Here is a 24667-nt window from a genome sequence, read left to right as displayed (position 1 = left end):
TTCAGCTACTAATCAGCTGTTCCGCAGAGCTCTGTAGATTTGCTATCATAAGGTGGTTAAGTGAGAGATACAACTGCAGGTGCTCAGCGTGGGGGTGAGGATGGCAGCACTATACATGATTGGAGCTTGCGGCTTTATCTTGCTGTGCAAAGCGTGGTTTTTTCTCTCATTTTTCTGAGGAAGCGGTTTTGCCACAGTTAGTACAAAAGGTTCTGTAATTTCCTTCTGCCTTGACAATCTGCCTGTGAGAGGTGGGACGTGTATGTGCTCTTCGTTTTCAGGCCTTCTGATTGCAAACAGCATCTTTTCTTCCTTTTTAGGCCCCAGTTTTTTTGTGAGCACTGGTGCAGTGCATGGGGTAGCACAGCAATAGGCTGCAATAAGTGGCTTTTCAAACAGGGCTCAGGAGACCCCCAGTGACTTGAGAACTTCTTGTAAAGCAAAACTGTTCTTATCAGCGGGACTTCAGCTTCCCATGGACTCGCTTCTTGTCATAATGCAGGATACAGTTGTGGTCTTGTTTGTTAGACCTTTGCCTCTTCTCCTTAGCTTTCTTACAGAGATACAAAATGACACAGTGTTTTGGGATAATGGCCAAATAATGATGTTTGAGTTGTTTAGGAGAGAATGTTTGATGTAGGAGATGAGATCAGATGTGCCATGTGCTGAAACTGCAGTGTTGGTCTTCACCATAGGATTTCCTGTTGTGTTGGTCTGTGCCTTTGCTCCCTCTGGCGTGGTTTGGGGGAGCACAGGGGTGGCTGTGACCAAGTGCTCTGAGCTTAGCAGGACCTCAGAGCAATGGTTCAGGCTGAACGGATTCCCTCTCTCAAACCAAACTGAACACACAAAATTTGGTTGAAAAGAACTGCGTGGTGATGTCTGCTGCTTACAGGCATTGCAAAATGGAGACCTGGGCCGCAAATGGTTTTAGCTGTGGGGAGCGCAGTGTGCTCTGCTTACAGGGGGGTATGTAAGGAGGAGTTTCGTTCAGAGCCTGTTATGTCAGGAGAGGTTTGGACTTTTGCCTAGAGACCACCTGTATCCCTTCACAGAAGGGAAATCTGGTACCTATCCAGGTAACTTGCCTTGTTCCTTTAGTTTAAATAGATTTTAAAACCTGTTTTGAGAGAAGAAGCTTCTGTCATCCCCATGACTCAACAGGGTTGTTTAAAACAGCTGCTCTTCTTGCAGTAGCCTCTGGGGAGATCAGTTAAGCTGCTTGGAGAGGAACTGTTCTCAGGCCCTTGCACCTTCTGGCAGCCTGTTGTTGAGGATGGAGGAGGGAAGTATCATCCGAAGCCTCCCACAGAAATGGCAGGCGGCAGTGACACAGGGTGAGCGTTTTGAGAGGCACTGAAGTGTAGTGTTGGGGAAAAACTGATGGCTGGTCTTGAGAATGGTGTGCCTTGGGACCGTTAGGATCCTGGAGTCTCTGCCGAGGGGGCTGAGTTCAGTGAAAGGAAGTTCCCACCCTTTTCTGATCAGTTTAACAGCCCTTTCTGATTTCCATTGATGTTCAGAATGTGGCTGTTGCTTGGAAAACAGCTGTGTAGCGTGGGGCTGGGGCAGGTTTTCTGCATGAAGAGAGTCAGCTGAGAGCTGCCAGCCCTGCAGGTGGAAGGATGTGAGCTGGAGAGGCCGCTGGGTTCTTCCAGTGCTCCGGCAGCAGCAGGCGGTCTGCAGGCCAAACTTGGGGTTCGGTTACGCCTTTGAACTTCGCTACGGGAGCCTGAGGTCTCAGAAGCACGTTGTGTGTTCTCACAGTTGGGTGAGGCTCTTCCTCTCGGTAATGCCTCTTGGTACAATGAGTGCCTAAAACCCTGCGTCACGGCTGCTCAGATGGGAGCCTCTGCAGGCAGCGCAGGGGGCGGCTGCAGTTGTTCCTCTGGGGTAATGGGTTGGTGCCCTTTATCTCGCCAGGTACTTGCGGTGATTAAGCCACTGACTTGTGGGCAAGACTCTTCCCACATAGGTCTGTGAGGTCTGGTCTCGTGGTAGGCGCAAATCTGGCCAAAATGGCTTTGTTTTGGCAAATACAAAGAGATGGCTATCTGTTAAGGCACACTAGTGCTAGCGAGTGTTGCGTTAATGGGGGGAGACTGGAACAGGACCATGAACAGAGGGCAGTTGATCACTTACTCTTTGGACTCTACCACCAGTCTCTAAACCAGTAAATGTGATTATTCTCAGCCGTGTTTCTCATCACTTCAGACTCCAGTGTCCTGGCATGACGCGGAAGTGGGGAAGGCCAGCTGCAGTGCTCACAAGCGTTCTGCTTCTTGGGGTAGCGCAGATCACCGCAGAGAGGTAAAATAGACCGCTTCTGATGCTTGAGCAAGGTCTGTGTTAGTTGCTGTTGTACAGGAGGCTCCTGCTTGCACGGGAGGGGAGTGGGAGGACAGGGTAACAACTGAAGATGCAACCTTAGCCCTCATTCTCATGCCTAACGCTCTGTGACTCAGCTAAAGACTGATCTTGTTGGCTCCCTGTAGCTATTGTAAAGGAGCTCCACTGAAGCTCAGTGCATTGCTGGTGGTGGTGTGGCATACGTAGGTTCCAGCAGGGCCTGGTTCCTAACTGCAGGTGGAAACTAACCCAGATCCACTAGAGGAAAGGCACCGGCCACGTTGCAGCAAGAAGGTTTGTGACAAGGCCCTGTGAGTGCTTCTGGCCCATCCTTTTGGAGAGGTGGCCAGAGCTGCTGCTTGTGTGATTGAAACAGTCTCTATTTTGGCACTTCCCTGTGGGCTGGAAGAGAGGGGGAGGAGAGAGACAAGGCATGGTCCTTTTTTGGTAGAGGTGTATTGCCGTGTCTGTAGCTGAAACTTTGTTTGCTAGATTGCCAAACTGAAGCAACAGCTCCAGCGAACAAAGCTAAATGGCAGAAGCGGCAAAGAAAAGGAGAAGAGCTCCCCGCTTCAGGGGGACCACGCTGTCTTTGGATCGCTCAGGGTATGTTCACGTCTCTCCTGCTCTGCTGTCGCTGTGTGTCCTACTGAGGTGGAGAGCAGGTGCCCAAGCCACCTGGGCTGTTTTTTTCCCCTCAGACTTCTGCTCTCATGCCTGAGAAGGGAGATGGGTTTGTTGTTTTTTTTTTCTCTCCTCCCACCTCTTCAGCGTGTCCCTGTGCTTTGATCTGCAGTTAGTGAATTTATGTGACTCTGCTGTCAGTCTTCTCCTGTCAGCCTCCTGAAAGGCTTTGGCTGAGCCCTGGAGAGCTGTGGGAACAGGATGTAACTGCTGAATTTGTGCAGATATAACTCTCTTAACTTCTTTGATTCTGGATTGTGACAGGACACTCCTTCAGGCTTCCTTTCTTCATGTCCCATTTTGAGGTTCAGCCCCTGTTTGCATAGGAGCCTGGAAGGGCTAAACCAGGAACTGGAGGAAGCATTTGTGAAGGAACAGGGAGACGAAGAGCTCTTGCGGGTAAGTGAAGGTCACAAGATTGCCCTGAATCTTCTGGTTGGTTTTGGAAATGCTTTCCTCTAAAGACACTGCCTGTATCTGTTTCTTGGCCGTGGGGACGGCCTCTGTGTCTAGTTTTAGTTTGTTCTAGGCATGTAACAGTCTAAATTGGGTCAAGTGGCTGCTGGCTTCCCTCCTTAGAACTTGCTGGTGCTATGAGAGATCAGCCAGTAGTAATCTGAGGATAGATGACACCTCACTGGCAGCTTTAAGACACTTTGATTGGCATCCAGAGGCGGCTTTGTGCTGTGGAGATGTGGGGAAAGTGATGCCAGTTGGCTTAGAACTGAAGTGCGTTCCAGGGTATAGAAGGACTGATGTCCTGGTGTCGGAGGGCTGCCTCACTCCCCAGAGTGGAGGCTCAGCCTGTACCTGGATCCAGCACCCCAGGCAGCTGCTGTCTGCAGGTGCAACTGCTGCTAAACCTCCTCGCTTCTGGCAGGCATTTCTTGCTCCTCTGAGACTTGGCTTCCTCCCTAGATATTGGATGTCCCAGATGGCCACAGGGCACCAGCGCCTGCCCAGAGAGGTTCTCAAGATGCATCCCTCACCTTGGAGCCTGGCAGTGACAGCTGCAGCAGCCTCTCTCTTTCTCCTTCTCCTTCTGTGCCTCTCCGCCTTTCTCCCCACACCCCGGTGAGACTAGCAGTGGGAGAGCTGTCCTCTGCGGCAGATGAGGTGCAGCCTGACCCAAAGGAGAAAGGTAAGTGCTGACATTCAAGGGGCTGGGAGTTCCAGGGGGGCAAAGGAAGCCAGTGCTACGAAAACCCCAGTGCAGTGGCTCCTCCCTGCCTGTGTGCCAGGTTGGAAGCTGCAGCTGAGATGGCAGAGAGGGTCTCTGCCAGTTTGGCTCAACTGCAGTGGACTTCTAAAGCTCCAGTAGTTACCCACCTTCCAGGTGGGTGATTTCCAGTGCTGGATGGAGGGTGTGAGCTGGGAACTACAGAGATACAATGCCATGGGCTTGGAGTGTTGTAGCCTGTAGCCCCAGGGTCTAGAAGGAAGGTGTTCTGTGTTGAGTACTTACTGTTGCTGGATTCTTTTAAAAATTTCTCAATCTGCTTTTCCTTCCCTACTAGAAGAGGGCAGCCCTTCACCAGTCCTAGCCTTTGCTGCTTCTCCTCGACCCAACCACAGCTACATGTTTAAACGGGAACCTCCTGAGGGATGTGAGAAAGTCCGGGCCTTTGAAGAAGCTTCGTAAGTATGAGGAGTTGTTGGCAGAAGAGAACTCATGTGAGGGTGGTCCTGTGGGGAGGATGTTAGGGTGGGGGCAGCTGAGGCTTCTGTTGCTGCAATTGCCACCCCTACCCTGTTCGAAAAGTAGGGAGCAGCCCCTAGGATGAGACTCCCACAAAAATGTGGCTGCTCAGGTCCTGGTGAGAGGGGCTGAAAGCTGGAGTGCTAACCCTCAGACATGCTCAGAAAGATCTTGTGATTCCTTGTGCCGGTCCCAGGCAGTAGGTTTTTCTTAGCCAGCAGAGCCGCTCGAGGAGAAGAGGTGGTTCCCTTGTAAATAAGTGTGCTTTCAAAACAAAAACAGGCACCTCGTGCTGCTTTGTGCCTGAAGCGTGATCCAGGTCGCAGAGGTAGTACAGCTTTGTCAGGCTCTTGGAAGAGTCAAAACTTTGAGAGACAGGGTCTGGAGAGGGTCCAGCAGGGGCTGTGAGGATGATGAGGGGGCTGGAGCATCTTCCTTAGAGGAAGGGCTGAGAGAGCTGGGGCTGTTCAGCCTGGAGCAGGCGGAGGGGGGATCTGACGATGCCTACAGATATCTGGAGGGTGGGTGTCAGGAGGACAGGGCCAGGCTCTTCTCAGCGGTGCCCAGCGCCAGGACGAGGGGCCACGGCACCAGCTGCAGCGCGGGAAGTTCCACCTGAACATGAGGGAGACCTTGTCTGCCCTGAGGGTGAGGGGGCGCTGGGACAGGCCGCCCAGAGCGGCTGCGGGGTCCCCGTCTCTGGGGACACCCAGACCCGCCGGGCGGCTCCGTGCAGCCTGCTGGAGGAGAGCCTGCTCTAGCAGGGGCTGGGCCGGGCGACCCCCGGAGCTCCCCTCCCAGCCCCACCAGTCTGTGGTGCTGTGAACTCCCTGTGGCTGTTTGGTGCCCTTGGGTATGTCACTTACTCATCATGTCTCGTGCTCTCTCTCCTTCAGCTCCCCCAGCCCTGATCAGCCTTTCCAGCCTTCCTGCCCAGATAAGAACAAAGTGCACTTCAACCCCACTGGTTCTGCCTTCTGCCCCGTGAGCCTGGTGAAGCCCCTCTTCCCAAATGTGGGCTTCCTCTTCAGGGGTTTTCCAGCTTCTTCCAGCCCTGGCACAGGCACATTTACATCCTGTCAGGCCACAGCCCCCACCCCGTTCCTTGGGGTGCGGAAGGACGCTGCAGTAGAAGGCTTCAGCGAGGTGTCCCAGCCTCCTTCACTGAACTATGACCACTGGAAGCATGGCCAGGCAGAGGAGAGCGTCGTCTTCCACAGCTCTCTGGTGGTGTGAAGCCTTTGGGAAAGCTCGCCATAGCCAGCACCAGCAGCTGTGGCTCATCGGTGTGTCTCTGCTGCCCTGCGGAGACTAGTGCCTTGAAGGTGGGATGTGACAGCCAAGGGGCAGCCCTGGGACTGCGAACAGCAGGCTGCCTCTGGGGACGATGGAAGCTGTGAAGTCCAGCGTGCCACGGGACTACTCACTGCTGGAGGGGCTTGTTTCTCTGAGCCTCCCCTGTGAAAGCACTTTCCTGTGTTGAATTGTCTTTGTTTCCTGTGTGATTGTTTTGCTGGTGGAGAGCGGCCGGGCGCTGCTGCAGGGAGCAGAGGCAAACTCCTGCGCAGTGGCTCTGTGAGTGAGGCTGAGCTGGGAGAATGCAGGTGGGGCTCCCTCAGGACCCCTCACCTCGTGGCCTGCAGGGGCCTGTAGGACCACTGCCCCTGGATGTACTGGGGCAGGAAACGGTGTGGATCTGCACCAGTAGGACTGCTCATCTCCCCCTGAGCACAGAGAGGGCTGAAGAGCAGCAGATCCCTGACCGTGCCTCCCTGAGCACCTTTACCCCTCAAAGCAAGCCTGCAGCTCCAAGAACGCTGTGTTTTGGGGAGCACAGGTGACTGCATGCAGCCCCCACAGATCCGTGCACTGGAAAGCCTGCGTGACTGGGGGTGAGGGAGCTGCCTGCCTGGTGTCCCTGTGCCTGTGGACGGGGTTACAGGTGCCTTGGCTGTGCTGCAGGGAAGTGAAAACGGGCATTGCCCAGAGGTCCCTGCTGGGAGGGGGGGTGTTGCTGCTGTAGAGAAACTACCTGCTGCTTTCCAGCCCAGGCAGCCTGGCTGAGCGGGGGTGGGTGCAGGGGGCTCTGGGACCCCTCTGCCTCACTGGGGGTGGCTGTATGGAAGCACTGCGCACCCCGCGGCGCTCTCCCAGCCTGTTTGTTGCCTTAGAAGGTGATGCAGTAACATGGGAACACTGGTTGTGAAGCCTCCTGACAAAATATTTGGTTTTGTGTTCTGTTGCAACGGCTCTGGGTTGTATTGAAGAAGCTGATTTTCTTGTATCTGATGTAGAAACTCTATTTTCTTCCAAAGACACTATTTTTGCAGCTGTTTGAAGTTTATATTTTATGTATGTATTGCAAAGCCTATAGGAGGAATGTTAGCTTTGGAGTTCTTGTCCTGTGTTTTAAAGGGGTTTTCTTTGCCGATGCTGGTGTTGCCAGTTCAAAGGAAGCAAAATAAATATTTCGAGCATCCAAAATGCTTCGTTGGCATTTAATACGTTGAGTCTATACTGGAGTCTGGGAGGAGTTCAGCAGGTGTTGGAGCTGCAGTACCAGCAGCTTTGAGGCCGTGCCCGGGGGGGGCTCACGGGGGCCGGGGCAGTGAGTGTTTAACCGCTGCCCCCTCCGCTCCGGCGCCGTGGACGCAGCTTCCCGTTCAGGCCGCGGAAGGGAGCGCGGCCAGCTGCGGAGGAACGCCTGGAGCTGCGAACCGCCGCCTCCGCCCGCGGCAGCTCCCGGGGACGGCGGGTGGCGGGGGAGCCCCTGGGCCCCGCCACGAGGCGGCGGGCGGGCGGGCGGTAGGACCTGCGCGGTGGGCCGTGGCCGAGGGGGGGGCGGGGGCAACGCCGTCCGGAGCGCACGCGCACGCCCTGCCCGAGTCGCTCAGGCGACGGCGGGAACGCCAACCAGGGACCGCCCGCCAGCTCCGCCCCCGCCAGCGCAGCCAATCCTCGCGCTCCACATCGTGATGCGCCCGCGCCAGCGCCGCGCCCAGCGAAGGGCCCCGGCGCGGGGCTGCCCCGGGCGCTGCCTGCCCCCAGCGGTGCCCCGCGGCTCCGAGCGCGGCTCAGCCGCGGCGGGGGCGGCCCTGCGGGAGCCCGAGAGACCTCGGCGCGCCGCGCTCTGTCGGAGCCGCCCGCTTCCCCGCGCCGCCCGCCCGCCTCCGCCCCGCGGTGGGCCCGGCGGTGCGGCGGGCGGGCGCGGCCGGGGCCGGGTGGGCCCTGGGCGGCGGGCGGGCGCAGGCCGGGCGTATGAGGCAGCCCGCTCCGCCGCCGGCCGCGCTGCGGGATGTGGTGCTGGACGTGGCCCCGGTGCTGAGCGGCCGCGCCGCCGCCATGGGAGCGAGCGCCAACGGCACCGCGCTGCCCGAGCGCCTCCGCCTGCCCGTCTGCTTCCTGGGCGTCTTCGCCTGCTACTTCTACTACGGCATCCTGCAGGAGAGCATGTGAGCGCCGGGCCGGGGGAAGGGGCCCCGGGGGCGGCCTCCCTCACCGCGGGCCCCGGCGCGGCCACGGCCCAGGAGCCTTCCCCAGGGACGGTCCCGCCGTGTCCCGGGGAGGGTCGGGTCCCGCCCGGGGTCCCACCGTGCCACGGGGCGGCTGCTCCAGGCCAGGCCCAAGCGCGGCCTCACCATGTCCCGCTCTTGCAGCACGCGGGGCCGGTACGGGGAAGGCGCGAAGCAGGAGAAGTTCAAGTACGCCCTGACCCTGGTGTTCATCCAGTGCGTGATCAACGCCGCCTTCGCCAAGCTCCGTAAGTCGGGTCTGGGGAGCTGCCGGCTGGGCCTGGGCACCCAGCGGCTCTGCGGCTTGGGAAGCCCGGCCGCGCGTTGCCGGTGAGGGACTTTTCCCTTTGGAGGGCACAGTTGCCACCGCTCTTACTGCGGAGCGCCGGTGTGCGTTGTCCCTCGCATCTCTGGTGACGTTCTTAAGGCGCTTCATGGCTGTGGTGGCTGTTCGCAGCCCTCCTGATGTTCTTTCTTGTTTTCCTTCCAGTGATCCGTTTCTTTGATGCTGTCAAAGCAGATCGCACTCGGAGCTGGCTGTACGCCACGTGCTCACTCTCGTACCTGGGCGCAATGGTTTCCAGCAACTCGGCTCTGCAGTTCGTCAGCTACCCGACTCAGGTGGCACAGGGCAGGCGCCGCGAGGGCGAGGGGTAGCCAGTACTGATGTACAGCTTAGCGCTCTGTGCTCCTCTGACGCTCAGAGTACCCCAAAAACGGGCACTGTGGTGACCCAGCTAATGCTGTGGAAGAACCAGCTGGTGAAATGATGTGGAGGAAAACTGGGTTTTGACACTTATTTTTCCCTAATTGCTTTTGTGGAGCTGTATCGCCACGTTTTGGTTGGCACTGGGTTCTTGGAGAGGGGATAAGAGACTTCAGACTGCTTGGGAAAGGGAATAGCAATCCCTAGAAATTATGGGAATTTGCTAATTGGGAGCTGGTACTAATTTTAGAGGGCTTGAAACGATCTCTGAAACCCTCACAGTTAATTTAGCAGTTCCCTGTGGTGGGATTTTTTGTTTTCTCTTTTTTAAAGTGTCTGATATGTTTTGTTGGTGGGGTGCGTCAGCGTGTCTGATCCCACGTGGCCACCCTTGTGTTGTCACGACAGCTCTGTTTGCAGGCAGGTGATGGCATGCAGCTGGCTAATACAGGCTTTCTTTTATAGGTCCTAGGCAAATCTTGTAAGCCCATTCCAGGTAAGCGAATTTCACGTTCCTTCGTGTCTGTTTGTGTGGCTTTCTTGCGTCCTCAGCTAGCACCCCTGTGGTGAAAACAGTGCCTCTCTCCCCTTCTGTCTGCTCTGCCACAGGAAGAGCAGGTGGCATTTTATCTGCATGTTGTTCTGTTGGGCCAAGTTAAATTTGGAGAGGGTTTTCGGAGTGGTTTGTGATGTTGTTTCTTTACAGTCATGCTTTTAGGAGTGACTTTGCTGCGGAAGAAGTATCCACCGGCCAAGTATCTCTGCGTCCTCTTGATAGTTGCAGGCGTGGCCCTGTTTATGTACAAACCTAAAAAGGGTGCTGGGAGCGATGACCACGTCTTTGGCTATGGAGAGCTCCTGCTGGTGAGTACTGCCAACGTGCAGGTGACCCCAGCAGGGGTGAGGAGGAACAGGCCTGTTACAGCACAGATAAGGCTGTGCCCTTTGTACCTCAAGCGCAGCCTAAAGCCGATGTGGAAATGGTTCCCCAGGCGGACACCTGGGTTTGAGGGTGCTCTTGGGAGCTGTGATATGGCATCAGTGCATGAGTACGTGCGTACCCCGCTTAGCCTGGAATGCTAACGTAATGGTCACATAATTGCTGCTTAGTAGGTGATTGAAATGTAAAACCCCCATAGATTCTCCCCATAGAGAAGACATTAAGAGCAAAGGTTTTCTTTGCTGTCTCTTATCTCTTATTAGCTGCTGTCACTGACCTTGGATGGGCTGACAGGTGTATCTCAGGACCACATGAGAGCTCACTACCAGACGGGTTCCAATCACATGATGTTGAATATTAATCTATGGTCCACCTTGTTCCTGGGAGCTGGTAAGGAACATCCTGCAAAACCCACAGCCGCCGCGCCCAGAGACTGCCCTGGGACACCCCGTGCGTCAGGCTCCAAAAATGGGCCTAGAATGCTTTTTGCAAAGAACTATGTTTTGGTTTGGGTTTTTTTTTTGTTTGTGTATATAGAAAGTCACGGTCGCTCAGTGTAGCTTGTCTCGTGCCCGCTAGAGGACGCTACTTCCCGCAGAGTGTAGCTGCCCAAGGCTTGCTCGTTCCGGAGAGTTCTCCCTGCCGGCTTGCCCCGCGCTCCAGCCCTAACCGCCTGGGTTTCTACCCGATGGTGCTTTTGCACTGGCTGAGAAGCAAACTCGGTGTGGCTTTCTGCGCCGGTTAGGGCCCAGTGCCCTGGCGGTGCTCAAGGCCAGGCTGGACGGGGCTTTGAGCACCCTGCTCTAGTGGGAGGTGTCCCTGCCCATGGCGGGGGGCTGGGAACTAGATGATCTTTAAGGTCCCTTCCAACCCAAACCATTCTGAGATTCTATGACTATTTTGTCACAGTTGGATCTGTAGTCATCGATTGCTTCTTTTGTTAATTAACTAGGGAAGTGATCCCTTGTTCTCCTGTTGTCTTTAGTTTCCACTGTGTGGAGTTTAGTCTTTGCTTTTGGTAGCTCCTCTTGGGTTATGAGGATTAACTGGAATTATACTGTGTAGGCGATGGCTGCTCAGGCTGCCTCTGGGCTTGTAATTCACACTTTTCATCTGGATCTTTCTTCCAGGGATACTGTTCACTGGAGAGCTCTGGGAGTTCTTGAGTTTTACGGAACGCTACCCCAGCATAATTTACAACATCCTGCTGTTTGGCCTGACAAGTGCGCTGGGTCAGGTAAATACACCTCCAGTGTTCTGCAGCCTTCACAGGGATGTGTCTGCCCAGCTGGGAAACAGCAAAGTCAGGCTGTCTTGCTTTCAGTTGCTTTGCTTGGTGCTTGAGTGCTGTACAGGCTACCTTCAGAGTAAAAGTGGTTTACATTTATATGCAAATAATTGGAATTTGAAATAAGGCTCTTTCAGCTCTGGCTCAATGGCTTTTCATCTGAAAATATGATCCGTGTTGTACTTTTTCTAGTCTGAGTGACAAAAACCATCTATTTGTTTTCTACAGAGTTTTATTTTCATGACTGTGGTATACTTCGGACCTCTGACTTGTTCCATCATCACCACAACCCGCAAGTTCTTCACCATTTTAGCATCTGTCGTTCTATTTGCCAATCCCATCAGTACAATGCAGTGGGTGGGGACAGTCCTGGTGTTCTTGGGTAAGTCTGGGAAGCAAACGCCCGAGATCTTTCCCCTATTAAACAGGGATGATGCGTAGCGAGGGGAGAGCTAACAAAATATGCTGGTCAAAAAAAGTCTAGTTGTATTAGAACACTCTTGGTGGACGGAAGTGTCAATAGCATTACCAGTGCAGGAAAAGAAAAACAGGACTCCTAGCTTTGATCTGTCTTATTTTTTCCCCACACTGGGTAAGTCGCTGCCTCTGAGCGACCATTAGTAGACTGGTGCTATTAAGCTGATTTTTCTGATTTTTCACTAAGTTCCATGCGTTAACGTTTGTTTGAAGAATGTGAAACAATTTTCTATGCACATGGGTTATTTTATTCTCTTTCCAGGCCTTGGACTCGATGCCAAATTTGGAAAGGGAGTAAAGAAGACATCGCATTGAGGGAATGGCTGATCTCTGCAGTTGGAATGAACTTTTAATTTATTGTCTTGTACCTCAAAATATGTTATGAAACTGGACTCAGGATAGGTAATCAGAAGGAGACTATTTGGATTTTTTTGTTTTAGTTTTTTTTAATTCTAAGTTGTCTTAAAATTGTAATACTTTAGTTTTAACTGCAAGTAAGCTTTTTTTGTGTGTTTTTCTGTAATCAAAGCTGCATTACTAGATCCTAGCAGCAGGATGAAATTCTTGCCTTAACAGGAAAAAAACCTCTTCATATCTTTATTAAAGGGACAATGGCCACTTTTCCAGAACTTTAATTTCAGTGTCATTGGTTGATCTTGGAGAGAAACAGCACACCCCTCTCCAAGGAGAGGGCTAGTCTTAGAGTTATGTTAGTTCTTTGGTGTGGCCTGGAAAGATCCCCGGATTAAAGGCCTGTGTTGAAGACAATATTCTTTTCTGATTGATTGTATGTTTTTTCCATAACTGAGCTGGCAGAGTAGCCCGTTGGATGTTCTTCTATTAAGATAATATGTGTAAACATTGAGATGTGGTATATCCTTCAGCCGAGCCCTGCTAAAACCCCAGCAACACTTGGCATATGTAAAAGTTTACAGGAAACCTGTTTAACTAGTGGGGCCCAAATGAATTCTTTTCATCCCCTCTGCTGATGAAGGAACAGGACCCTCTGTTGCTAAAACCATGCCAAGGTTGTGTGACAACAGCTTCTAGATGTTGAAAGGGCCCTTGTTAATTAACCACCATCACGGTGAGCTTTCAAACATCCACTCCTGAGCACAGGCTAGCTCCCCAGTGTTGTATGGGGAGGAGTTACTATCATAATGATGCCTTCAGAGCTGGAAAGCAAAATTCTCCAAAGAGCAAACTTTACACATGAAAGCATGTTTCTACCAGCTGTCACTTGGTCTCCATCTGTTCTGTGGCTTTGGCCTTTTGCCCCTCCAGATGGGGTCTTGGATCTCTTTCCTGAGTGGCTGTTTTAAGTCTCTCTCCGCCCTTCCCTGACCGCCCCCCCCGACCCCCCTCCCCATTCCGTCTACTGCTTCCCCCACCCCTCCAGTATTTCTTACAGATTTTTTGGCCTCAAATTTGGTTTTCATTTGATCTGTCTTACTATCCTGTAGTTCTACTCAAACAACACGTTTCTTGCAAAATTAAACCCAAAGCTATTGAAGGGTTTTACTGTCACCTTCACCTCTTTGCTAATTTCCATCATCTTAAAGGTGAAGTGGTAAGCAGCAAACAAACACATTCTCAGTGGTAGAGAACCCTGAAGTAAAAGCTTCTGTGACTTAAATCCTTGAATGCTGCCAGACGAACACCATGTGCTGGCATCTGCTACTGTGCAGAGATTCTGACATCCCTGGAGACAGTTATGCTTCCCAGTATCTCTAAGGTAATGAATGCTATTTCCATTTTATAAAAGGGAGCAGAGAAACTGCGTGACTTGTTCATGAAACACTGTGGCAGAGATATGAATTAATTACCTTCTGTGTGATTTAATCATAAAACTATCTTTGTGTTTGTAGGACTTGCACTCCTCTGTCTTTTAGCACTACCTTACATTTAACCAGTTGTCAAACTCAGCAACTAAAAGCAGCAAAAGAGATTCTAGGTGAGCTCTCAATTCTGTTAGTTTTTTTTGCAGACCTGTTTCCCCTTCTATGAAATTAATAATCTAATGTAGGAATAGACCCAGCTCCCCCATTACTGTGCAAATACAAACACCTGAAAAATGCATTATAAATCACTTGTTCCCTCAACCGTTCACTTCCTTGTGATAATCTTGGAATTTCTGTTCAAACATGTTGCCCATTAAGAATATTTGAGTAATTTATGTTACAAACCTCTACTCTTGTTCTAGAGTATGTGCTACAAATCAAAGGGAAATCACTCTTATTTTGATTCCACAGATGCAGGATTGCTTATTAGCAATAATTCTATGCTGACAAAAGCTCTTGAGAAAGTATATGATCAGAAATTGAGGGAGTGAGATAGCAGCAGTCTTTCTCCAGTTGCTGTCAGGCTGTTATCGGTGATCTTTTTATTTACAGCACCTCAAGCCAAATTGCCTCTTCTGTGTACAGAGACTGCTCTTCCTGAATTCTTCTCCCCCTTTGGCCCCCACTCTAAGTGTAGCTCTAGGAGGGACTATGTCTGTAAAAAAAACCAAAAACCAAAAACAAACAAAAACCCCCCAACCCAAACCAAACAAGCAACAACAACAAAAAAACAACAACCAAAACCCAAAGACTTTGTTAATTTTTTTATTAACCATTGAGAAGAAGCCAACATAGTTTCAAGGGAGCTGTTGCTCAAAGCCACAGGTCTGTCCCCTTCCCCACACTGTAGCAGCTAAGATAACCAGCTGAAAGAATGAAGCTGGGAGGTTCCTAGGGTCTGTTTTTTAAGCCAAGATCTCTCTCTACCAATATCTTCAACTTGTCTGTATTCAGGGCACAGATGTAAAGATCAGTCTGCCAAGAAGGAAGAAAATAAGGGAGATTTTCTCTCTCCTGATCACTGCAGACTCCCTTGACCCACTTTAACTTTAAAGCCCATTCCTGGTATTGCTCCAGCTTGGTTCTTGCTGCACCTCTGACTCCTAGTCAATAAGAATTTCTGAAAATGACGACAGCTCTTGTACCTACCTTGAGCCTGAATCCTTTGGATTTCCTTGGACAGCTTGCTGTCTTCTCTCTAGACCTCACATACTGCAAGATCCCAGAGAAGGCTACGAAAACAATTCAGGAAGCTATTTTCAAATCAGCGCTGACTTTTGTTCTTGGACAGTTTTAACAACACTACCACAAAACAGGTCCCCAGCTTCGAGTTGCCAGGATTGCTGCAATACCTCTCCCCAGTGACAGACTAGTTACCACATTTTGAGAAGCCTGCCTGGTGCTTCTTAGTGTGTGTTCCTGCTTGAGTTCAGCTGTCTCTTTAAATAAAGACAGGTAAACTCCAAAGGAACTGGGTTAGGCTCCAATCAAGTTTTCATCCTTGTGTTACTTTTTCCTATTAAATGGTAGCTCCTCTTCAAGGCACCTTTTGCAGAAGAATTTATTATGTTTAATAGCTTTTTGGTTATGTTTGGGTTTTGGCTTTTTTTTTTTTTTTTATAAACAGCACAACGTTTTCAGAGGCAATGCTTGAATTTTGGTGAAATGTCATAAAAGGCTTTCTGTCTTCAAGCCAGAGATAGTAATGTACAAAGTGCTGATGGAACATAACTCTTCAAGTTTATCTAGATCCTGCATAACGTCTAGCGTATGGCTGTGCAAAGAAATCTAACTACTGCTGCCAAGCTATATTTTGCTTATTCAAAGAAGGAAGCATTCTCTGGTAGCATGTGCACCCATAAGGAGCAGTTTCAAGGAATTGTAGCACAGTTCCCAGGTTCTCTACCAACAGTCTAGGCTTCACCAGTTCTGCTACGACTCAAGTTTATCTCTTTAATTTTTCTAGACATTCTCCAGTTTAGTAGAAGGGCACAAACCTAGTTTAAAAAAAAAAAAAACAAAAAAAAAAAAACCAAAACACTGCCTTGTTCTTTTTAGTCCTTGTGTGCTTGATCTGTCTTTATTTCCCCAGCTGTAAGCAAGGAGTAGTTTTGCGATAATGACGTTTTGCAAAACGAAGAGTTTTTGTAAAATGTTACCCTTTATAGCCAAGATGGTGGGTGCTTTGAATGCTCACTGCATAATGTGTTGAGTTTGGGCTGAGTTGCCAAGGTGTTACTAAAGAGAATGCTTGTGGTTTACTCCTTCCTTAGCAGATGTGACTGGTCTTTCTTTGAGTAGAAGAGGAAGAGAAGTCAGTTGAATAGGAGATTAATGTATTAAGTGCCTTAGACAAAGCCCTGCAAGTACAAAACATGAAGGTCAGATTCCATCTTCTACTTTTTGTTGGCTCCGGAGTCCCAACCCCAAGTCCTTTTTTGACTCAGCCAGTTACCAGCAGGGGGAACTCTTATTTCAATAATTTTCAAGAAATGCAAGGAGAATACCTATAAAAAAGCAGTTCCTCTTTAATTAGTGATATAACTGTACTTTGAGAGTCTTTGTGCTTACAGTAAAAACATAACATGGAAATCAAGGTCCTCCTCCATTTTTATTCTGCTTAATTCTTTTTGACCATCAGAAGAGACTACATTGAAGCTAAGTCGTTAGAAGCTTAAAGTCAATCACCACCTCTTCTGCAGAATGGCCTTGGTTACAAAGAGCAGCAGTATAGATCAGTATGGGCACACCTGCATGTCCTCTTGTCCTCATGTAACACAAACAGCTGCCTTCCTGCACAGCAGTACCCACTGGCATCGCAGTAGAGGTTTTTGAAAACATTCGTGCCAGGAGTCTCCTAGGAACCCTGTCAGTTCTTGGTGGTTCCAGGGAGATGGGAAGAGTCAGGTATGTACTGAGAATAAACAGCAGATTACATTGCTACAGTGTTTCTGCCTGTTGTGCCTCCAGGAGGAACTTGATGTATCAGCCAAGAAAGGTAAAGTTTTATTTCATAGCTAACTGAGACATGGCATCCACAGGGGGAAAACTTGGCAGCTGTATTGCTTTTCCTTTCATCTTCCTTGTTTTTACGAGCTGCTTCTGCAACTCCGTCAGCAGATGTTTAAAAAACCCCAAATGTTTAGAGAGCACATAGAATAAGGTAGACGATACTGTACGTGCCTATGTTTTGTAGAGGTGGATATAATTGTATAACACTGATAACTTTTTGGTCACAGGATAGTGAAGACTCATGCTCGAATTACAACAGTTTAACGGACAAGGAAGCTATTGTAACTGCTTTGAAATCAATGACTTGCCAGTCTTGGAGATACCACTTCAAACGCAGGCTAACAACCATTCAAGAACAACTAGGATTTATGCTGTGCCACTCAGTTAAGAGTTGGTGATTGTGTGAGCTTATCCTGCAGGACTCCACACAGTCTTGCAAGGGAAATGGGAATTCCTATCAGATTTCATGGACTGAAAAGCGCATGAAAATCAAAATAGCACCCATCAGGGAACATACATGCTAGATTTAGAGTCCCACTTTAGCATGTAGTAAGTTTATGCTGACTAGTAATAGGAAGAAGTTTTTAAGGCCAGTAGGGATGGGGTATACATTTCAAATATATACTCATAATAAACAGTTTCATACTTAAGATTTACAGTTCATAACTAATAGAATTTCAGCAACAGTGAGCCAGGGATGCATCTAAAGAACAGGAAAAACAATAATTGCCTCAGACAGAAACAGGGACAGCTGGATGGCACACCGGAATAAGTAATAAAAGGTTTAAACTATTTTAAGAAAAAATTAAGGTTAAGGCTTCAGAATTAAATTAGCAAAAATGGTCATAGGGCTTTTTTTACTTTCTCTTGCTATGCTTTTCTGTGGTGATTGCAATGTCACTTTCATTCTTTTTGTATATTTATGCACACAGAGGATCCTGAATGCTTGTAATACCACCTTCATCATCACGGTTCAGTTGCTTTGGTTAAGCTCACAGCCTACTTCTGAAGTTTTTATGAGTAATTAACCTGTTGTGAAGAAAAAATCTGTTCAGAAGACAGCATGGTTTTGATACACAGTACTTGCTGAAATACGGATTCATTCAGTGGAAGTGTTTTGCTAGCAGAATATAAGAAAAGACTGCCAGAGTCAGGGATGGTGGTGTGTTGTTTGCTGGAAGTAGGTTCAGGTCCTTTACTGGGTCTTCAGTTACTCCAAGAGCAGCCCAGATGTGCAGCACTGGGCATTGCTGAGAGCTGTTCTACTGGCACAGACCAGATACTGAAGAATCCATTTAAAGTTAAAACCCAGCCAGGTCAGTTATGGAAACCTTCCATCACTTGCGATGAAGAGTAAGTCTTCTGTGTGACTGAAACTTGAAAATGGGAATAAAGTGAAATATTTTAAAAGGTATACATAATTTTTGGGACAGCAAGGAAAGATTTCCATAATAGTCCTTGTACATAGTTATTTGCTTTTCTGCAGGTAGGACTAGCACCCACACTTCTTAATCAGTTGTTCTAATTTCTCCTAACAGCCAGTGTTGTAAGACAACGCTAAGGAATCTTGCAGCGGCCCTGGAACATGAATAGAGCACAGACTCGGCCCATCTGTAATGGCCTTTGCCCACTGACAGCACAGAACTGTCATCCAAAGGACTATTTCCCACTTAACATTAAACAATAACATCTCAGCCTTCTCCAGTACACTCAAACAGTAGCAATCATTGTCTTCAGTTTCTGTGGTAATGGAAAAAATAAACAGCTGAGGTTTATCCTCTGGAAGCATAATTGCTTGGCATTCATTAGCTAAACTTCTAAAAATCACTTCTCAGAACAATGCAAGCTGCTTTCCAGGCAAAGGCTGCCTCTCTTATTCCTTGTCAGCATTGAGGAGCCGAGTCTGCTTTCAAGACAGATGTGCAGCCTGCTCTGATTTAGTTTATTCTCAGAATTGTACTGTCACTTTCTCCCAAGGTCTTGAGAGATCTTATTCAGTGAACATGATAGGCTATAATTTGTTAATTAGACAGTGAATGTGGCGGGAAAAACAAAATCCTTGCCTCAGGATTAAGAAACACCATCAGTCTGGATTGGGAGATTCTGCCCCTGCCTTAGGACTTGTGTGGCAGTCCCATAACCTAGTGTTTCAATGATTACCAAGGTTTTTTTATTTTTGCATGAACAGCTAGACCAGATCTGTAAAAAGGAAGTGTTCACAGTCACGCCTGGAGAGATGTAAAACTCTGATGTGAATGCACCAAGCACAACTGAATTACCAACTTGTCTAGATAACAAGTGCAGTTTTGACATAAGCTTTACTTTCTGTGGTTTGACAAATTCTAAGAGGTCTTTTTGTTTTGTTTTGCTTCCCTTCTACATTGCATGAAGCATATTATCACTTAAAGTTAAGATAGCTTCATTAATATTTCTAAGCAGCAAGACACCATTACCTGATAATTGAGGAAATGCCCAGGAAGAAATTAATTATTTTTGCAGTCAGTAAATATTTTAGAGTTACATAAAGTGTGAGTTACATAAATCTTGGGAACCCATACAGAATGTAGCATGTCATTTCATTATCTGTAAACTTACCTAGTCACAGAAGGGGACAGCACAGTCCAGTAAAAACAGCAGATCCATAAATGCTGGAATTAGCAACCCGTATTTTGATAGAACATGGTAGAATGCAATGATCACTGAGGTCCCTACTTCTTTTTTTTTTTAACTTGCTTAAAAAGCAATGCTGAAATAGAAGATATTGAGGGATGGGGTAGGAAGATAGGAACATCAAACAACATAAACTTTGTATCCTTAGGAAATCAGGTTTAAGACAATGTGATTAGACAATTAAAGACTACAGCATGCAGATATCTACAACAGAACCAAAATATTGCATGGGCAACCTTACTTCTGGCTGGTCTTCATGGCTTCTGAATGCTTGTTTTGAAATCACTGTTCTAAAAGACAGTTTTCTATGCAATAACTGAGTGTATCTTCAAATTAAATTAAACATCTGAATATTCATTACTGCCATTTTGGTTGCAGTAATGTAATGCCATAATAGGCATTGCAGGACATTGGTAATGAGAAGGCAAAACCAAAGAACTGATTAGCTCCACATTAAGCTCCTCAGTTCTGTAAAATGTTCTAGAGTAGCAGTATTTCAGTCATGATACTTGCTAGAATTTGTGCAATAAAGTGCATACTGACAGCTAGTATCCATCTTATTGTATTGAAAGCACAAATTTAGCGAGCTCTCCTCTCTTCTACCAGCATTAGAAAATAGAACAAGACTAAACTGTCATCTAGTTCTGAATCCCGACGCTGAATAACTGAAAAATGCTTGTCTGTGGATACCTTAAAAATCCTGCCTTTCCCTTAACTTGTTACCACTGAGGTACAGACTGGAAATGCACTTTTACATTCTCCCTTTACTACATCACTTCTCATTGCTCCGTACTTTTATCTTACTGAATTAACTTCCTCTTTTAAAAAGAAATAATATTTTTTTTCAGCTGTTTGAGCCTGTTATGCTCATTCATATTTTCATGCTCTGTTACACAGAGTGAATTCTATCCTGGATTTTCCAAGTCTTTTGTCCAGTTATCTCTCTGTACCTGTAGAAGGGGAAAACAGCAGTGACAAAAACCTTTAGACTGTTGCAGTCCATTCCCACTTCTCCACTAAGGAAGACTGCTGTGATAACATTGAACATTAATTCCTGTTTGTGGAGAGAGGCTGGTTTGAATAAATCAGAGGACTTTTGACAACGTTCTGAGCTCCTCCACTCTGCAGGTGCTAGCAGAGTTAACAGCATCTTGGAGAAAAGGAAAATAATTTCACAGACCATTAGGGCTGTTGGGAAGCAGCAGGATCAGGTTTTAATGAATACAGGATCAAAAGCATCTTAAAGCAAACCAGCACTGAAAACAAGAGCAGGCTCATCAGGGAAGACAGGAGATGCTTCTAACGAGAAAGAAAGCACCAACTCAAAGACATGAGGGAGTCACTTTCTCACAATAATGCATTTTAAAGTATAATTTCCTCTTCTAAAAAATTAGCTTTGATACTTTTCCAATACATGTAAAAATAGCACTATGAACAGATTCCCTGCAATTAAAATCTCCAAGTTAGAGTTTTTCCAAAGGAGGTCAAGATTTTTTTAAAGTAATGTTTGTTTTCTCACAAATATAAGTAGTTTTAATCACAGCAACCATGACTAAGCTACCTATTTTGAAGTCAGGAAAGCAAATTCAGACAAGAAATATGCAAAGCAGTAAGCTCAGACCTGAGAATGGTTTGTACGTGAAAAAGGAGACTATGCCACTACTACCAGCAGGCACTTTCTCATAGAAGTGCCAACCGCTATTGTTTTGTAGCGAATATAACACTGTCTGTATGTGGTGCCTGTGCTACAGCAAATTTATCCTTTCATGCTCCAAGGGACATAGGTGCTACTGGATCCAAATGCAACAAAGGTAGGAACTAACTGCTTATGTGCTCAGGCAATGACAGTTTTGAGCACATGCGTAACCAGAAACTGGCAACATTTAAGTGAACGTTCAGGACAGAAAGGGCAGTATGTGAAAGATTTAGGTACCTGTAATATTATACATCTGTTGAAAATTATTTGTTTTCAGTTGTAGTTCTTAATTTGGGTACCTAAAACCCATCTAATTCCTACATTCTTGTGGATTTCTGCTTCAAAACCAGAAGCAACCAGTTCCCCTATTATTTTTTTTAATATATATAAGCTGCTTAACTTCTATACACTTTAAAAGTTTTAAAAGATGGGTAATATTTAACTTACCCTCCTACTCCATGCAATGCTGAAGATTATTTATAGTGAAGGAAAAGTGGGGATACTGGACTCAGTGTCTAGCTCAGTACTTGCTATTCTGTTGCAAATTACATTTTGAGGAAGAAGGTTGCAAAAGAAAGAGCTCGCCAGTTTCCCTTCCCTGGAGGATGCTCAGACTTACGTGGTTCAAAGAAGCCAGTATCTCAGAAGCTTTTCCTTTCATCACAAACCGTATCAGCACTTACTGTCCTCTAGTGTGCTCCGCTAGTGCTAAACCTTAGACTGCTTTGACAAGATAAATAATAATGTAGGCTTTGTACTGGGCTAGGTGAGAGCATGACATTTCAAGAGGATGGAGATACCCTAGCAGAAGTCAGACTCCAAAGATAAACTATTAGATACTAGATTTTTAATTGGCTGTTACACAAATAGTACTATTCCACAATGAAACCATGAAAGCTTGTAATATCAAGATTCTTTTAATGTCTTAAATTTTAAAACAAAACCCCTAACCATATCCTCAAACCCAGCAACAATCCCATTACTGTTTGTGAACATACCTTTTGCATTACATATGGAAAATGAGATAAAGATGTCTCGCTGGTATGAGGAGAGGTGAATCAAGCAACTTGTGCTATTTGTGTGACTATTGCCTACATAAAAGCTTCATTAAGTCTCCCCAGTGACTGGAGATGGGTTTTGTTTAGAATGGGTTTGTTTGCTTTTGTAACAAGCTAGCAAATACAGGAAATAATTTTAAAAGTGTTTTCATACTCCCCTGATCATCAGGAGCCTATATGAGATTTTAATTAGTGCTGCATTTTCAATAACCCTGTATCCATATGTGTTGCAGATTCTTTCCTGGATAAAAGGGAGATAATTAGGAGAATCCTGTTTTTCAGTCTCTCACTAAAGGGATAGCTGATACATTTAATCATGATGTAGAAATTCTGGCAGCTTTCTCTGAGTTCAGCCTCTCTCTAATTACATTTCTAGATTTTTAGTAAACTGAAAGGGAAACGTAGACGTAGGAACAAAATAATTAAAACCAAAGAGAAAGTGAATATTAAAAATCAGGAGCTATTTAAAATTCTTGCACATAACTCTTTCATGGACATCAGTTTAATCAGCTTCACATAAAAATAAAACTTAAATATACACAAAAGAAACACCTCCAAACCTATATGTACATTAGCATTTACTGATGATTCTCATGCAGAAAAATACACCTGTCTTGTATTATTCAGATGATACTGAAAATTATACCCAAAGTGAATGCATTTAAGAATTTGGTTACTCTTACATGCACCCTAGTGTCAAAACACACACACACACACACATACCCCTGCATATCCCCATGCACATTTTCAAGGTTCAAGCAGTACCTGCACCTAAGAATTGTAATTTTGTTAAAGACAGAAGGTAGGGTCTGTGAGGAGTGACAGTATTTCACTTCTATCTGCCACTGAGGAGGACAGAATTGACCTTAAGTAACTTTTACATATGGAGGTGAGGTAAAATTTGATCATTTTCACACATACCCTATTTAATCTTCCACTTCCTGGGAACAAGAGAATTTTGATTAGGAGAATGTCATAAACCGCAAGAAAGGTTGACCTTCCTACCACTAACTGACATATAGCCAGTGTTGAATTAAAGGAGACATTTCTGTTTGTTCTGTCTAGAAACATCTTGCAATTTGTCTGCAGCCTAAGCGAGGGGAAGGAGGAATCTGTTTTCTCTTAAAACTGGTGCTGTGATTTCCTTTTGTACTTCAACTGTAAAGAGGATAAATACATCAGTAAAAATCCACAGCTTATTTGGGGAATATAAACCCCAGACTAATGGAAAGGGTATGAAAGTAAGTTTCTAGGAGAAATGCATAGCCAGAATAGGAATGCTAACACCAATTCTGTACATCACAAGAGGCAGTTTTATGGCATTTCTTCATTGCAATGCAGCATTACCTGCTGGTTTGTCACCATGGGCAGCAGTTTGTGAAATGACAGAATGAAGCAGGGTTCAAGAATTGGTTATGACTTGGATGAGATACGTGCCAGGAAAACCCAGGACACCACAGAAAACGTTTGCGATGAAACGGGCAATATTCTCTGAGTCAGTAGTGGACAACTGTGGCTGCCAAGCATACAGGACCAACTGTGCTATAAGAAGCAGCATTTTTCACCTAAGAGAATGAGATATGAGGTAAAAAGACTTTGTATCTTTCATTTAAGTAAGTGTAACTGTGATATGTATTATGTAACCTGACTGATTTGGTTATTGTGGTGCTTTGCATGTAATTGTGTTAATTCACTATTAACTGGCAGGAAAGAAAGGCTAGCCGAGGATAAGCTTCTCCACAAACATTTAAGTATTTAAAGGCTGTGAACAATGACTATTTTGCTTTCCCTCTTTGCAAACCATTACAAATTAGAAGACCCATACATAGACAGGATCTTAGGATGATAGTATAAATACATCGGGATGTTATCTGGTCCAGCCTGCTCAAAGCAGGGTCACCTATGAGATCTGAGAAGGTTGCTCAGGACTTTATTTAATCAGACCTTTAAAACCCTGAGAAAATAGAGACCACATAGTCTATCTGGGCAACCTGTCCAAACGCTCATCTATGGCCATATCTAGATATCTTGTATCTAGTCTAAATCTCTTCAGGTTTCCTTTTGTGTCTCATCCTCCTGCCATGTACCACTATGAAGTGCCTGGCTCCATTTGCTTGATAACCCCCTTGTAAGAGGTGGGCCTTGTAAGTCTGTAAGGCCTCCCTTAACTTTTTGATCTAGATCCCTGAATGACAGACATGTTTGCTTTATAATCCTTTCCTCAAAACGTTAAAATAAACACTATGCTTTGAGGAAAAACTCACCAGCCATCCTCAAACTTGGTAAGAAATTATCATTGCGGACAGTGCAGGGAGCCACTATTCACAAGCACAGATGACCCACCACACAGCCTGAAGTGAGAGAATAGGGAAGAACTGTTTGTATTTTCCACCATAACACTAAGCCCAACCCTCAAAGGAACCAGGAGGAAAGATGAAAACAGGTCACACCACCACAGCAAGCGAAACACACACTCTCATCTCCCCCAACACTTCCTCCTTGAGTAAAGGAATTTGAAACAAAAGCCGACACCAGCTCGCAGAAGAGCTGTCAACCCTCACACGACACCAGGAGAAGAGGCCTGTCAGGCAGAAGGGGCAGAGAAGCACGGCACCACCTCAGGCCGCCGCGCCTCACAATGCTGTGAGGCGAAGCAAAGATGGCGCGCACCACCTCCCTCGACGCCCTTCCCGCGCTCCCGCCCTTCCCGCCCCACCCCGCCTCTCGGCGCATGC

The 24667-nt window shown here is 47.0% G+C and overlaps 2 protein-coding genes and 1 long non-coding RNA gene across 9 annotated transcripts in view; all 3 read left to right on the top strand.

Moving 5' to 3' along the window:
* Nucleotides 1–7216, top strand: part of FAM117A (family with sequence similarity 117 member A) — a 32205-nt gene extending 24989 nt beyond the window's left edge. For 6 of the 7 annotated variants that reach the window (XM_040617590.1, XM_040617589.1, XM_040617588.1 and 3 more), the window contains 6 exons: nucleotides 2194–2310; nucleotides 2842–2955; nucleotides 3298–3432; nucleotides 3952–4174; nucleotides 4551–4671; nucleotides 5629–7216. In XM_040617590.1, the coding sequence (XP_040473524.1) occupies nucleotides 2194–2310; nucleotides 2842–2955; nucleotides 3298–3432; nucleotides 3952–4174; nucleotides 4551–4671; nucleotides 5629–5968 (1050 nt within the window). In that variant the 3' untranslated portion in view covers nucleotides 5969–7216. The remainder of the gene's footprint in view (nucleotides 1–2193; nucleotides 2311–2841; nucleotides 2956–3297; nucleotides 3433–3951; nucleotides 4175–4550; nucleotides 4672–5628) is intronic. The other variant, XM_040617585.1, reaches the window with a different exon arrangement.
* A 752-nt stretch (nucleotides 7217–7968) lies between these two features.
* Nucleotides 7969–12423, top strand: SLC35B1 (solute carrier family 35 member B1). The gene is made up of 9 exons (XM_040617385.1): nucleotides 7969–8184; nucleotides 8389–8492; nucleotides 8735–8865; nucleotides 9416–9446; nucleotides 9657–9814; nucleotides 10154–10280; nucleotides 11021–11127; nucleotides 11407–11560; nucleotides 11918–12423. The coding sequence occupies exons 1-9, from the start codon at nucleotides 7991–7993 to the stop codon at nucleotides 11968–11970; spliced, it is 1059 nt and encodes a 352-aa protein (XP_040473319.1). The 5' UTR covers nucleotides 7969–7990; the 3' UTR covers nucleotides 11971–12423.
* Nucleotides 12424–13047: 624 nt separating this feature from the next.
* LOC121098892 lies at nucleotides 13048–18565 on the top strand. The gene is made up of 2 exons (XR_005831366.1): nucleotides 13048–13390; nucleotides 13524–18565. It is a non-coding gene; the product is annotated as an uncharacterized LOC121098892 (long non-coding RNA).
* Nucleotides 18566–24667: the final 6102 nt, after the last annotated feature.

This window comes from Falco naumanni, chromosome 18 (assembly GCF_017639655.2).
Source record: "Falco naumanni isolate bFalNau1 chromosome 18, bFalNau1.pat, whole genome shotgun sequence".
In the NCBI taxonomy this organism is placed as follows: Eukaryota; Metazoa; Chordata; class Aves; order Falconiformes; family Falconidae; genus Falco; species Falco naumanni.
The sequence above is the reverse complement of the archived record's forward strand: the minus strand, read 5'-3'. Positions and strand labels throughout refer to the sequence as shown.

Bases quoted from the DNA above. Each gene is read 5' to 3' on its own strand.
- SLC35B1 (XM_040617385.1), top strand. From the start codon at position 7,991: ATGAGGCAGCCCGCTCCGCCGCCGGCCGCGCTGCGGGATGTGGTGCTG. The intron at 8,493-8,734 runs GTAAGTCGGGTC...TTTTCCTTCCAG, and splicing joins CGCCGCCTTCGCCAAGCTCC to TGATCCGTTTCTTTGATGCT. The intron at 9,815-10,153 runs GTGAGTACTGCC...ATCTCTTATTAG, and splicing joins GCTATGGAGAGCTCCTGCTG to CTGCTGTCACTGACCTTGGA.